Raw genomic sequence first — 16,061 nt, 5'->3', positions numbered from 1 at the left:
TATAATGGACGGCACTCCATTTGCCCCCACTGTCTCTCTCTCCATCACTCTTTCTCAGGCGGGTCAATTCCTAAGAGTCAGCACTCGGGTGGGAAATCGCCGGCCGTGTTTACGATCCCCCAGGAGCCTGCGTTTATCTCGGCGAGGCCCTAAGTGCTTCAGTGCTGCGGCGTGCATAATGTTGTCCAGTTAAAGCACAACTCTCAACTCACCATCTTAAAGCAAAGAAGGGACGATTTGCAAAAGTAATAAATAATAATAATAATGAAAAAACACAAACAAGCAATTTAGAAGGCAAAAAAAGAAGAGTTTAATTACATTTTCAGCTATTTACATATGAATTACAATACAATGTATAATACACCTCATTTGGATGCATTGAGAGAGTTTTAGAAACATCTTAAACATTTTATTCACCACTGTATATAACTTATCTGTTCATGGCACACCTTTAGGACTGTACAGATGTCTTCTTATAAGAGTCTCACAATTCGTCAATTCAGAAATAATGCCTTAATATTAAAAAAAAAAAAAAAGAAATGAGAAGAGCGTCGTGATTAACGCTAATGCACGTCGCGATTTTGTAGAGTCCGAACATTAGAATTTGATCACCAGCTCACATTCTTGTTCTTATGACATCACTGCTTGACTTTATCATCTCCTTAGCGGTTTGAATCTGAAATATAAAATTTTACGCGAGCATGTCGCACAAACATTAGCCAGATAACTAGCATAAAGGCACCTGAAACTTCAAGCGATATATTACATGCTGATATTTTTATCTAGTAAAATATATTTAAAATCCTGCTTTGTATTTGTTAATCCTTTATCATTCAGCCTGAAAAAAAAAGTGCCAGAGCAGCCAAGATAAGCCTATCTTAATGCTAACGTTGCCTCTTTAATACTAGCTATTTGACTTTGAGCAGCTAACCAACTTTACAAGTATCCTCCAGCATTAGAAAAACTATTATAATGTAATTAAAACCATAAACACGTCTGTCTAGCACCTGGTGCCTGATGTACTGTAACTAAAACCGTTAGCCATGTTTGCTAGCAAGGGAGCTAGCTACTGTATATTGTGGAAGCAGATTAGCTAACACGCTAGTAAATATTATGCTAACTACCGTAGTAAACAGTACAGGATAGTAATAAAATATAGCTACTTGTATAAATATAACAACTATTTTGTGTGATTAAGACCACGATTGTTAGCAAGCTAGCAAACCTTAGGTTATTATATTGTGTAAAGTATATTACAATTTTTTTTATAGATTTTTTTCTCTCTCGCTATATCACTTTTTTTTTCCCATAAAAGTCGTCCGCTCACATAATTGCAGTCTGTTTCTTGTGCTTTCAGTCGGACGGGGAAAACAAGACGATGCAGAATTATTATTTTTTTTACTTCAGTTAACATCCATTTCACTATATAGCCAGTATTGTGATGTCATATGAATTCAAGGTTGTGTTTGGTTGATCAAATGTTAATGTCATGCAGCAAAATCACGGCGTGCTGTCCTCAGCTGTGAGAAACCGATGATAAAACAGCAGAATAGCCCTTGACCCTTACTAAAATGTAAGCAGTCTGGTTTTTCTCTCAGGCTTGTGTGTGTGTGTGTGTGTGTGTGTGTGTGAGGGAGTGTGTTCCTGTTAGCTTTATGTTCAAATTGCCCATTGTAGGGGCTATACGAGGTCATGTTCTGAATAATTTATCCTTGGTTATGTGTCTCTGCGGCGTTCCCTCAGCGTGATGAGATGAGATGAGAGAGAGAGAGAGAGAGAGAGAGAGAGACGTAAAGAAAGACAGACAGACAGATGAGTTTCTCTTCGTAGCAGCTCTGCATGTGTCTCTATGCTCGTCCTCCGCTCCGAAGGTATCGTTTGTAAAACAGAAAATGTCCCGTCATTGTTCAAGATGCAGCTGCATTGTGATTAGAGTGTGTGTGTGTGTGTTTGGGGGGGGGGGGGGTGATTAAGGTGATTAGGGTGACAGGGGTGTGGGGGGTGATGGGGTAATACGGGGTGTTTGTATTAGGGGTCTCATGCCAGCGCGGTGAGCTTGGCGCCCTCTTCGCTGGCCCACGGCTGCAGGTTGTGCAAAGCGAACAGGGACGAGTTGTGCATGCACAGCGGGTCGGCCGGCAACGGGTCACTCAGAGACTTGTGGAAGGCGTCGTGCTGGAGCTGCATCATCAGACGGTTGGCCTGCTGTCGCTCGGCCTCGCGCTCCTCCGCCGTCTGTCGTCTGCCAAACAAGAGAAAGAGAGAGAGGGACACACACAGGGATTGTGTCAGAGATCTGGACTTTTATCTTTAAAAAAGCTTCTTTTTTTTTTTTTTTACATGTTTAAACTGTCATTAAATAATTTTTAACTGTTCAAGTCTAAAATTACAATGAACCCAATATACGGTTAATAATAATAATAAAAGTAATAAGATCCTTTGTTTTTATTCTCTTTACTATTTCTAAGCTTTTACATTTAATTATTATATTACAAAATCATTTTGTTTAGTTGTTTTATGTTTCCTAGAAATAAATACTTAAAATTGTCCGAATTGTCTGCCACTAAAACAAGAATATTGCAAGAATTAATCATTATTTCAATCAATCTAAATTACTAAAAATGTTGACTATTTAATAATCATGTATTTCGTTGAATATTTGTTTTATAATGTGAAATAATTAATTCAGGTCAAACACAAAGCAAGTTTAGAGGAGATTTTTCTTTTTTTTTTTCAGCCCCGCAATTTTGTTTTAAATGAGCCCTATGCTGTGTTGTGTGTGTGTGTGTGTGTTAGAAATGTAAAAATCCTACAAAGACAAATGTATAATTGTGTATTGAACCAGACATTTAAAGTCTGTAGTGAAGTCTTGGATTCTTTGATCTTTCGAATTGCTGGATTTTTCCTTCACTTTACAGAAGACAATTTATCTGTACATCTGCTGTATAAGTAAAACTGGAGGAATATAAATATATTTACATCCTGAACATCTCCATTTATAGGGCAAACATTTGTGACAGCTTCCTGTCCCAGCAAGAAAAAGAAATACAGTATGTACACAATATACACAGAGTGTGAAAAGCTTTCATTTCCTCTTTGTATGGACACTTTGGGACAAGTGGCAAAAGATTTTAAAGATATTTGTCATTATTCAAATACGCAGGCACACTGTGTACTTTATATACACCCTGTTTAACTCTATATAGTAATAATTTTACATAACATTATATTGTGTATGAGATCAGACTGTCTAAACTCCCTTAAAGAAGAATGCTGGTTGTTTAAATAATCGCTTTCTAAATTTTAAAGAATAATTTAATTTCTAATTCTAACCGACGTACATTTACTAATTGTTTAATTCATCGAAAAGGGTTTGCAGTTTTTGTTGTGAGGGGTTACAATTATTTATTGTATGTTATTACGACTTTTATTTCAATACATTAAATATGTAGTTTATTAATATGTGCAACAGATTTACAGATAATTTTATATATTTACACAGAGAGATATCTAGATATCTAGAAGCATAATGTTGTCCTTTTTTAAATCAAAACGTTCACATTTAAGCTCTTAAACCAAGTAAAGTACTCAGCTATGTGTAAAACCTCAAATATTTATAGCAATACAAATAACTATGTATTACAGGACTTTTAAACATATATGCAAATATACTGTAGTTATACACAATATAGTGTGTATATTATTCTGTACATCAGATGAAGCCTGTAGCATGTACACAGCTGTGCATACAATATTTAGGTATACTGTACAATATATATTTTATGTTGCATATATATAATCAACAAACTGTGTAATAGATATACATATGCAGTATAAGTACATTGTGTAAAAAGTGTATTATTATGGTATAATATCCTTTTACACAATGTACGTATACTGTACAAAAACGTAGATAAGAAAAATTTAAAAAAGAGTATAAATGTGACTTTGTATCTAATTTTTGCATATTAAGTATTTGTTACAGAATAGCAAAGATTAAAAATAAATATCAGAATTATATTTACATTTTACTGTTATACTGTATACATGAAGTGTGTGAGTGTTTACATAAAATAATACTGAGAGGTTTTAATGTTCCAGGACCAGATGATATGATATTATTCCGATACATAAGTGCAGTTCTGTAAGTATCACGATTTTATAAATATCAATGTGTTTTTGTTTTTTTTGGTAGGTTTTGTTGAAATTCACACGCAAATCATTCGCTTCAACCATACAGGATGCTGTCAATGTGTGAGCAGTTTAGACTGCGCCACCTGTAGGATTTTACAGAAACGGCAACATTTTATCTCCTTATTTTGTTTTATTTACCTCCTTAAATGCAAACATGCATATGAATTAAAAAGAATGAATTTTGGAATCAGTGCGGTGATAGAGGAACCACCACTCAAAAGAATCGTCATAAATAACGGAATCGTTTTTTTCTACCAGCTCTAATTTCTGTTATAAAAATTACTGTTTTAAAAAATAGGGTCAAATTTTATAACTTTGATGTTCTTTTAAAGCTCTTTAGACAGCGACAGTTTCTCTGCTTCTTTAATGGTTTATTTTATATATATAAATATATATATATATATATATATATATATATATATATATATATATATATATATATAAACACACAGCATATACATTTTTTTTCTGAGAGTGTGCTTTGAGTTAAGCTGACTCTGCATTACTCTAGCCATGGAAAAAATTGTTTTTTTCTGCTTTGTATGTTTGTTTTGTTTCTGTTTTTCTCAGCATTAAAGAAATTGCTTAAACAGATCCATTTTGTTCAGAAATCACAAACAGTTGCAAAATAAAATAAGGAAAGTATGTGTGGTTATTTTAAGACACAAACATACCCAAAAATAAATCCTTTCTTAAGAGTTGTGGAGGTGGAACGTTAGCGTGTTCTGTTGATATTTGCCGGTAATGAAGACAACATGGCTGCGACGTCCTGGTTTCTCTCTGTGGCTGTGTTTTATTTACACTCCTGTTAAATTCAATTAAACCTGCTATAATTCTTTCCCTCCCCCAGATGAGGGTCCTGCAGGGTGGCGTTAGTGTTGCGTTAGTCTTGTGTTAGGAGCGTAAGCTCTGACTTTACAGTCCTCGGTGTAAATCTACCTGCGTTGGTAATTTAATCACTGCACTTTTGCTCGGCACGCTGCAATTCATTTCCCTCCGCCTCTGTACCGAGCGATTATCACACATCAACGAGTCTGAGACAGATGTTTCTTCTGATTCGTGATTAGATTTGTGACTTGATGGCTAATTCAAATTTACGTTACAGGTGAAAGTTATATCTTGCATACACATACACACACACACACACATATTAGAAACCACATTTTAGAATGTTGTTTGTTGTTTATTTGTTTATTTATATACTTATGTACTCGCATAATAGTTGTACTTAGTTCTTATTTTACATAACGTTTGTCTCCTTTTTTCACATTTAACTTATTCATGTGTGGCTACATTTTTCTATGTGATTTTAAATTTTTATTTTATTTTTTATTTACTTTCACATGTTTTTTTTGGTTCTGGACATGAATGTCACGTGTCATAATTTGTCCACAAGGCACATAATTTCTTTCCAATGTCGTGTGGTGGCATGTGTTGACCCCGCCCCTGTGAAACGCTCCCTTAAATCCTGCATAACTCCACTAATCACACATAAGTGATGGGACGTGTGTGATGTTTCTCCATGCTGTGCCTCGATATGCGTGTGTATTACGTGTTCTACACGCTTGGTACGAATTTCCTGACGTGAAACTTTATTCCTCAGAAGTTGCTGTCTCATCGTGGCCCTGCATAAAGCCTTAAACATTCCATGTGCTGATTCTGCAGAATAAAGATTTTAAATGAGCCTTTCAACATTTCATTTTTATGCTCATGATTAAAGATTATAATAAATGTAAGATGGGAGGAAACAACAGGGTGCGCATTAAATATATATACTCTGCGAATGAAGTTGTAAAAAATAACTGCGGCCCGTGAGGAAGTTAGTGGCAGTTAAAGAGCCGCCATGTTGGAACGCTGATGAATCCATCACTCGCTCAGCGGCCTGTCGCACTCAGAGGATTGTGTTTTCCGTCATGTGGTAATCAGCGCTTGGGCCAGATGTGGATTTGTCCTGATGTTTTCCCAGACAGCCAGAAGCAGCTGACTGCGTTTTGTAAAACTAAACACAAATGCAGGTCTAAAGTGATGTCTACTTGAGGAGTAACCCTTATGCTTCCATACAAGACCATACAGTGTCGATGAGATATTTTAACGATATCCCTTAATCCAATGAGATTAATTCAGTAATTTGATATTTGATGATATCCCTGAATATTTTACTGCATATTATGATATGATAGAACTTCGATTCATAAAGCAACAATTGAATATTTGACATTATACGTTAATTTAATAAGTGGTCAATATCGTATGGTTTAGTTAAATATAATATAATTTGAATTAATACGATACCATTTGCCTGAAAACTGATACTATTGAATGATTCGGTTCAATGCAAGACAACATGATTCAAGTCTAAATGAAACTATATGATTCACTTGAGTATGATATAAAATGATTTGATTCAACATGATACAATGATTTGATTCTATATGATACAATATGGCTTGACAACATGATACTACATGATTTGATTCAAAATAAAATGATGTAATTATAATCAATTGGACACAATATGATTATTATACAACATAAGTCTATTTAATATGATATGGTTCGACTAGAAACTATATGATATGATCTGACTGCTATGTGATTCGATTCAATGCGATATGTCTTTCGATTCAATACAAAGTTAATATGATTCACTTCAAAATGAAACTTTATGATACAATTCAGTATGATACAATTTAACTAGGAACGATACAATATAATTCAAATCAATTAAAAAACATATGGTTCTACTGAATACGATACGATATGATTTGGCTAATTATGATATGATATGATTTTTTACTCACTCACTCATCGTCTTATCCTGGACAGGGTGCCAATTCATTGCAGGGCACCCACACACACTCACACACCCACACCCAATTTTAAGATTGGCAATTAGCCTTACCTGCATGTCTTTGGATTGTGGGAGGAAACCCACAAGCACAGTAAGAACATGCAAACTCCAAGCACACAAAAACAGGAATTGAACCTGGCTGGGAATCGAACCCAGGGCGTCAGTGCTAACCACTAAGCCAACGTGCTGCCATGATATGATTTTATCCAACATATTTTTTGACTCCTAATATGGCACTACTTCATTAAATTCAATACAACATGATATGATTTGATTTGATATAATACAATATATTTTAACTTTATATTTGAATAATAATTGTAAAGTTTTATAAAGCATACATTTAATATTTGACAAGAATCTCTGAATCTGCTACAACAAGATTTAATTCACATGGCACAGAAATTTGTTTACGACTGTTGTATTTTTATAGTGGTAAGTGTTTGTAAAGATTGCTATATACATCTACATAGTATAATGTAGTGTTACTCTAAAGGCTCATTAAATGTACAAGAGCAGTCCTTAACCACCCGGTCTGAAACTTAAGTCACATTTAAAGGTTCACCAAATTCAGATGTTACACACTACAGGTAGAGACGTGGGCTGCTCAAGCTTGCAACCTCACCGGACAGGTGCACTGTGGTACTTTTCTCCTCAGAGCATGGTCTTACATTTATATTTGATAAATCTTTTCAAACTTACTGTAAAATATCTCAACATTATATAGATCTATTACATTTTATTTAAATGTTAAATATCTTAACATTATATAGCTTTTTAAAGACAGAACATCTACTTAAAGAATCTATGTGAAACATACAAGTGATGTGTGTAATATTTTTCATTAAATAACAGTGTAGTGTCTGTGTAATATTTAACACTTCTGGTAAAAATGTTTGTACTTAAATGTTAGTAAATTAGCTGTTAGCCAAGTCGCAGGGTTCGAGGAACATGCACCTAGAGTGTTTCCTGTTCTGGCTCCTAGGTGGTGGAATGAACTTCTTCTAGACATCGTACAGCTGAGTCTACGGCAATCTTTAGACAACGACTGAAAACCTGTCTGTTTCAGAGATATTTGTGTTAATCCCCCCACCCCACCCCAAAAATAAAATTAACACAAAATAAATACATTCAAAAAATCTTCCCAACAGTGTTTGACTGATGGTACTTACAGTAGTAAGTAGGTAATCTAGTAACACAGTGTTCTTTTCTAGGAGCACTTTTTAAGTCACTTTATACAAAAGTATCTTCCAAATACCTAACTGTAAATGTTAATGTCTGGTGTAAAAAGCCTGTTGTTGTTTTTTTTTTTGTTTATTATTAAATCTATTTGTACACACGTTAAGTGAAACACTACAGACTTTAAATAAAACATTTTAAATACTTTCCTATACACGCTGAGTGGGGTACAACTTCCCGCCATAACAGCTTTCTAGAACATTTGACGCTCCGCGTGCGCGATCAAACTGCATAATTGTGTAATCATGACGACTGTTGTCGCGCGGGTGTGTAGTGACGCGGTTACTGACGCCACTGTGTAGTGACGCGTCCCAAACCAATAAGAACCAATCAAGATTCTGCTGCTGACCCACCCACCCACCCCCATCACCCCCCTCTCCTCACCTCCATTTGGTCCTCCGGTTCTGGAACCACGTTTTGACCTGCGCGTCCGTCATCTTCAGGGTCTTTGCTAGAGCCGCGCGCTCGGCGCTGGCCAGGTACTTCTGCCGGTGGAAACGCTTCTCCAGCTCGCAGATCTGCGCGCGAGAGAAGGATGTGCGCGGCTTCTTTCGCTTGGGCGGAGTCCGGTTCTGGTACGGGTGACCGATCCGCCGCGCGACCACGGTGAACGGCGTCAAGGCAGCTGCAGGACAGGGAAGGAGACGTTTATTGCAAACCGGAAGTGTAAAAATCATCACATGTTGAGCATGCGCATAATGGTGCAGAATAAAGTGAACGTGGCCAAATAAATTGAAAGCAAGCTACGCTTGTGTGCAAAATCGTTTTTAACTTTTATTATATTATTTGGATTAAATGCCATTTTTAATTGATCAAAAGCAATTATATTTAAAGAAGGAAAAGAGAAAAAGGAAGAAAAAATTAAAATTTTAAATAAAATCAAACAAATAGCACCAAACTCTACTTTGTCTTGGCACGGGATTGTATCCTGGATTTTGGAGGCTTGATGTGTTTCAAACCTTATTCACCTGTTTTTATTTTTCATTCTGTTCATTATTTTCACTGTTCAATTTTGTTTCACGTGTAGGAAACGAAATATTTTTGTAGCCTATTTTTCTGGTATTATATCACACACACAAACATGCAGTTTCGGGGAATACCACAATGGCAGGTACCTTCACGTGTTTTTTACGATTACATATTTACTCAAACTCACACATATAAATAAATAAATAAATAAGTGACTTGATCATGGATCCTTATTTATAATTCATAGTAAAATATACATTATATAATATATGCATTTTACCTGTGTGTGTGTGTGTGTGTGTGTGTGTGCGCGCGCGCGCGTGTGTGTGGCGTGATGGTCATATAGAGGAATTTGTCGTTAATAATGAATTACTCGTTTTCACTCAACTTCTCCCAAGTGCTTTAGAAGTGGGATGTTTGTTGCAATTTAGTGTGAAAGGATATGAATTAGACAATATGAATGTCGCATTTAGGCTACAGGTTAGCAATGTGGCAAAAAAAGTTAAATAAATCAAAATTAATTCATAGTCAAAATAAATACCTCAACATAAATTTGTCGCATCACTTATAGGAAAGTTTTAGTCTTTTCGTTTGTACAAAATTTGTTCAGGAAAAAATATACACAATTTACAGTCTTAAAATGAAAAAGGTCAGGATGACTAGTTCATACAGAAATGTATAATTTATTTTGTTTTGTTTTTTGGATAAAAAACGCGAAAAATGTTTTTCTTTAGACAAGGTTGGTTTTTATGGTGTCTTTGTTTGTAAGAAAGCAGCCTGTAATTTGCACACCTAATCAGACAGACAAGCTACATCTTAAATAACATTTATATCATTTTTAAAGCATTTCATTTTTTGTAGTAATTATTAAACATGCAAAGAAATACGCAATAATGCATCAAATTTAATCTATCTCTCTCTCTCTCTTTCGCTCTCTCTCTCTCTTTCTGTTCTTTAAAGTGTGTGTGAAGAGAGCCTGATAAAGGCCTGTGGGGTGTCCATAAATAACCCTGCTAAAATATTGATACGCCTTTTATAAAGTGCTTGGCGTTTTTTTTTTCTTCCATAAAGCGGGTCGGTGATGAAAAGACACCGGGGGAGGCCTAGTGCGCGCGTTTAAATCGGAGCTTAACTCTAAAAACCGTGACAGCGTTTTTGATTTCTTTATCCATTTGCCATCGTTTTAAAAATCAATCTGCGCGAAATACGGCTCTGTTTTAGCGCAGCGTGCGCGCGCACACACACGCGCACGGCATTATCTATTTATGAATTTACGCTGAATGTGAACCAGCTGCTCTTAATGCACGCTAATAGAGAAGCTTAATGCTGATTGTAATTTTTTGTTGTTGTTGCTTTTGAATAAATTAACGATCAGTGCATCATGAATATTGAACATCATAAATATTAATCCCACAGATAAAAAAAAAATAATGCAAACTTTCGATACTCATTGCGAAGACTTTTCTGCTATCACTGCATGTCTTTATTCAAGTTATTGTATAAAAAGTTTTAATTGTATAGAAAATGAGTTTTAAAACATCTGAGAAAAATAAGTTAGAAGATTAAAGAAATATATAACCCCGCCAAGTGCTCGTGCATTTAATAAAATACAGACACATACAATCGAATGTGTTATTATGGGACATCAGCTCATAAAAATCAATGCGCTTGTTATTTTGTGTATTTTGCTCCAAAATACCGCGATGCTAGGATGGAACAGTTAATATGATTCTGTACATTTTATTTTCTCGTGTCTGTAGGGTGTATTTGTGAGAAATTTCCCGCTTCATGCCTGATTTTACATAATTCCTAAAACCAGCTTTGTCTCATAAAACAGACTAAACAGCCTCCGATGCACCAACTGGTACCCCAAATATCTGTTCAGATTTCTTGTCAACAACAGCTTCATTGCACTGTTTAAAATATATCCAACTGTTAAATAACGTATATTATGTAATGTAATATTAATTACTAAAATAAAAACAACAAATGAAATTCATTTCATGGACTTGGAGAACAAATGTGTAATTTATACGAGATTCAGTTTTTTTTCTTGAATATTTAAACTGTATTTATTTCCCAAATCTATGAAATGTATTTTTTCTGCTTCTGAAAGCTTGTGTCATCATTTGGAAATCTGAGATTGGTGGGTGTGATTTGCACATTTGTTTGTTTTTTTTATAAGGAAAAAGCAGTGAGTTAAAAAGATTGAAACATTCACACAAATACACAAAGTGTCGTCCTGCGTTATTTCTGATACAAAGCAAAACTTCTCAGAGCTGAAGAATTGATGTTTCTGTAGCATTTCTACAGCTAGCTTCAAACAGAACCATATGAGGAGTGATCTGGTTTAAGTGACTAATCACTCTGATTGGAGATGAGATCCAGCTGGATGTGCGACTGTATGAAACGAGCTGCTTTTCGTGCTTGTAAAAATGATGATGGTGGTGATGAAGATGATTATGATGGTGGTGGTAGTGGTGGCGGTACCTGCAAAGCGGTCCTTAGCGAAGCGCTGGCTGCTCTCCATCCAGGGGAAACCGATGCTACTGAGCGCCGGGACGCTGGGCGGCACGGCGGCGGTGAGCGGTCTGTGCGCCGGGACTCTAATCACGCCGCCGGGCGCGAGAGCGAAGTTCGGCCCGTACGCACCAGATTCATCATACGGAGCGGCCAGTGCGTGAAACGCGCCCGAGAGAGCAGGGTATGGGCTCGGGCTGGCCGCTCGGTGACCGTGCGCGCTGTCCGGACTGTTCTGTGCCGAGTTCTGTTGTTGCTGTTGCTGTTGTTGTCTCTGTTTCTGGCTCTCCGACTCTCCTCCGCTGAGGATCTGATCGATGCCGAAGCTGATGGTTTCGTGTTGGCCAGGCTGAGGTGTCTGACCTGTGGGGCTGGAGCTTGACGCTCGGTCCATCCTCTCCTTCCACAAACCTGACTGAAAACCCTTCTGGGGAATTAGATTCCACTTTTAGATCACTAACAGGCTAGTCAGCGCTACCGAGGAAGAAATTCCTGTTGCTTTTCTTTTTTTCTTTCTTTCTTGGATGCAGCGGATTCCGGGGACGCGCCAGCGCCGATCCGTGCATGGAAAGTTTTTTTGGCAGAAGGACTTGGACCGCATTCACACACAGTCCCAGGTTTGTCTCCTGCAGTTTAGCTCCTCCCACCCGCCATTTTCTGATTGGGCACTTTGGTCTTCTTGAGTTATAATTGGTGTAGACTTTATGACATCACTCCCTGATTGGTCCGGAGTGGAATTTCTTTTTCTCCCATTTTTTCCTCCTCCACGTTGTCTTCACTGTTGGTCTGCTGTCAGACATTTTAAAGTTTTTTTTTTTTTTAAATCATTGCTTTTTGTTAAAGCTCTTTGGTTACACTTTATTGCTTCATGTTTATAAAATACGAACTTGCAAAAATGTGTGACAGACTTTTGTGGCGTGCGTGTGTGTGTGTGTGTGTGTGTGTGTATATATGTAATGCAAGAACAAATCGCAGCGGTGTTCTCCAACCGTTTAGGGTTAATCAGATGAGCGCGAGATGTCTCTCACGAGCTAATCTGATGGTTTGTGTGTGTGTGTGTGTGTGTGTGTGTGTGTTTGAGCTGCATCGATCGGTCGAATGAGAAACTCGAGCCGGTGTGTATTAAAAGCGGCGTCATTAGACAACCATCCGGACTTCATATCGCCTCCAGCAGCGCGCGGGGGAGCCTGGGCTTTTCCACCACCACCACCATGTAGTGGATGAAAGAAAAACAGATTTATGCTTTATTTATTCACCCTGCTGTGAGGACGTGTTTAATAGCGAGTTTTATTATTATTATTATTATTATTATTATTATTATCAACAATAATATTAATTAATGTTAGAATTAGACACATAGTTGACATGACAACACGTCTACATAAAAGCAGTTAACATGTACAGGCAACATAACAACATTTAAGCGACATAAGATAAGAAATATTCAATATGCGGCACAAACAACAATGTTTAAACATTTTATTACACATTTGAACTAGTTAAGGTACTAGTGTTGGTGAACTGGTAACTACTCGTCAGTAAACAGTAACTGTATTTGATATTATTTTAATTGTCACATACTGTATATGTATATACGCATGATATATGTTTTGTATACAGTCTTTCCACCAAAAATGTAATTAATATTCGTTTGCATTTTATTTATGTGTTTGTTTGTTTGTTTATTTGTTTGTTTGTTTTTTATTGTGTGGTTGTGTTGTGTGTGTTGTTTTCGTCACTGGAAGCTTCTGTCACCAAACCCAAATTGTTGTTTGTGCAAACGTACTGGGCAATAAAGCCCCTTTCTGAATCCTATAACAGAGAGCAAAATAAAACATTAAATCTAAGAGTTTATTTTAACCTATTTTTTTATTATTAAAGTGTGATAAAAATACTATAAAAATAAACAAATAAATAAAAATAATTTAGTTTTTTTTTCCTGTTTGTAATGTTAAGGCATTGTTTTGCCAACCTGGATTTTGATCAAGATCATTTACACACACAAAATCCTTTGAACGTTTATTAAACAGTGATTTTAACACGGCTCTTAATTGAAACAATTAGTGAAGCACAAAAAAACTTGTCATGTCCAATTAAGGCGCAGTTTAGCGCGCGCGCTCGTGTATGTGTGTGTGTGTGTGTGTGTGGCCGCTGGGACACTCGATCTGCTGCCAAAGTGCTTCCGTGTAAAAGCGGCGCTTAAACCAGATTAAGTTTGGGCTCTTTTTCGGCTCAAAGCTGCTGCGTTTGATTAGCTTCAGGGGGGCTGCGGAGGAGAAGCAAATCCAGTTAACTGTGAAGGAGTTGATATTTTAATAGACCATTAGCGAGTGCTGCTGATGCTAAAAAGCTCTTTTCCCCTGAGAGAGAGAGAGAGAGAGAGAGAGAGAGTGGAGGTCCAGTGGCTGAAGATGTTCACTTCGTTCCAGTGTCACTAGGTGTTAGAGTTAGGGCCATAATTTGGGTTGTGTCTAAAACCGAATAATTCTGTGGACCACACAGGGTTTGAACCGCACACATCTGTCCCAGCATGCTCCTTGAAAAAAAGGTCGCTGTTGCTGGTGGTGGCAATAAAGCAACAATTGGAGTAGATGGAGTAGGAACAGTTAGATTGGAGTAGACCCTACTTGACCCTAAGCATGGCTAGAAGTAAAGATTCTAAAGAAATATCAAAGACACATAGCTAGGAATTTTAAAATCCAACATTATACCATCAACACAATTATAGTTTACAGGAGTCTTGACCTGTTCGTCCTGCGCCTTCTGATCAGTAAATAGTAAATAAAATTTGTACTTTATATAACTTAAACGTTTTGTTTTTTTTTGCTTTTATATATATTTATATATACAATCTGATATATATGGTTGCTGTTGTTGGTGGTCACAATAAATAAAAACAGGAAGCAAACAGATATTCATAATTTATGCTCAAATGTTTGCACCAAAATTTGTTGCCATTTTGATGATTACTATTTGTTTCCGTCTTTTCAGATTAGAGTAGACCCTACTTGACCCTAAGCATGCCTAGAAGTGAAAATTCCAAAGAAGACACATAATTATTATTCTGTTTGAGGAATCATTCATGTTTAAAACCCACCCTCTTGTTTCATGCTAAAGCTAGTTTTTGCCATTAAACCTGCTAAAGGAAAGCCACCAACATTTTCATAATGTACTATAGATAAATCTTACCTGTTTAAAATGTTAACATTTTGGTGCATCCATTTTTTTTTCATAAAATTAAGGGAGTTTGTTTATTCCTTTCATGTTCATTTATGCATTTTAATAGATTTTTGACAATTAAGTACAAATGTATATAAAGTTGACTACAATTTACGGACATTAATTAGGCAGCTCATGTGGTTCAAGCCATTGCTAGTCATCAACTACACCTGCAATGTGACTGATGTGCCCATGCAACAATGTGCATATGGCCTTCTCATTATGACTTGACAAAAATAATTATTTATCATTATTATCATAATAAGTCATAGTAGCACAGTATTGTAGCTATTTTCCAATATTTAGATATAACATTACTATAACAATCACATTTACTACAGCATTTATTAATTTATTTACTTATTGATTACTTATCAATTATCCTCTTTTTTTAATACAGTAACGTGCAAACATGTATTGTGATTATGATGTCACAACCATTATTTTTTAATAGATATTTTATATTATTATTATTATTAGTAGTAGTAGTAGTAGTAGTAGTATTGGCAGCAGGGAACTGCCAACAGTTTTTAAATGTTTGGTATACAGTAAGTATTAATGTTATTTAGAGCACTTCATTGACAGTGCTGACTATTTAAGTAAAACTGGATCTCTATGTATTAAACATCAATAATTTATACAAATGATAAATAATTTCCAGGATTTAAAATGTTCAATTACTGCTATAATAAACACATCTCCATTTGTCATTACCTAAAACAACAAACTGAATAACAAACACAAGTTGCTTACAGTAAATTAACCATTTATTGGTTCGTAGTGTAGATTAAGTTACACTATATAAGAGCAGCAGATATGAAGGATCAGTGTTATTTACTTATATTTCAAATCTATTCTTTTCATATGAATGCTTAGTAACACAGTTGCTATACCACACACCTTCAGGGTTTGAGGTTCGAGTCTCACCTCTGGTCTGGGTTAAAGTTTGCATGTTCTGCACAAGCATCATAAGTTTCCACCACGGATGTCAGTAGTTGCCTAGATGATGATTGAGTATGTGTGTGATTTTGTGTATGCCTGTGGGTTGCCAGAGTTTGGATCCTCAGCA

At 36.1% G+C, this 16,061-nt stretch overlaps 1 protein-coding gene across 1 annotated transcript; it reads right to left on the bottom strand.

Moving 5' to 3' along the window:
* Positions 1-1,998: 1,998 nt before the first annotated feature.
* tlx3b (T cell leukemia homeobox 3b) lies at positions 1,999-12,352 on the bottom strand. The gene is made up of 3 exons (XM_053476206.1): positions 11,744-12,352; positions 8,669-8,909; positions 1,999-2,242 (listed from the first exon to the last, which is right to left on the bottom strand). The coding sequence occupies exons 1-3, from the start codon at positions 12,165-12,167 to the stop codon at positions 2,038-2,040; spliced, it is 870 nt and encodes a 289-aa protein (XP_053332181.1). The 5' UTR covers positions 12,168-12,352; the 3' UTR covers positions 1,999-2,037.
* Between the last annotated feature and the right edge of the window lie 3,709 nt (positions 12,353-16,061).

Source organism: Clarias gariepinus, chromosome 17 (genome assembly GCF_024256425.1).
Source record: "Clarias gariepinus isolate MV-2021 ecotype Netherlands chromosome 17, CGAR_prim_01v2, whole genome shotgun sequence".
NCBI classification, from domain to species: Eukaryota; Metazoa; Chordata; class Actinopteri; order Siluriformes; family Clariidae; genus Clarias; species Clarias gariepinus.
Note: the sequence above shows the minus strand (reverse complement) of the source record. Positions and strands in the feature narration are given on the sequence as shown.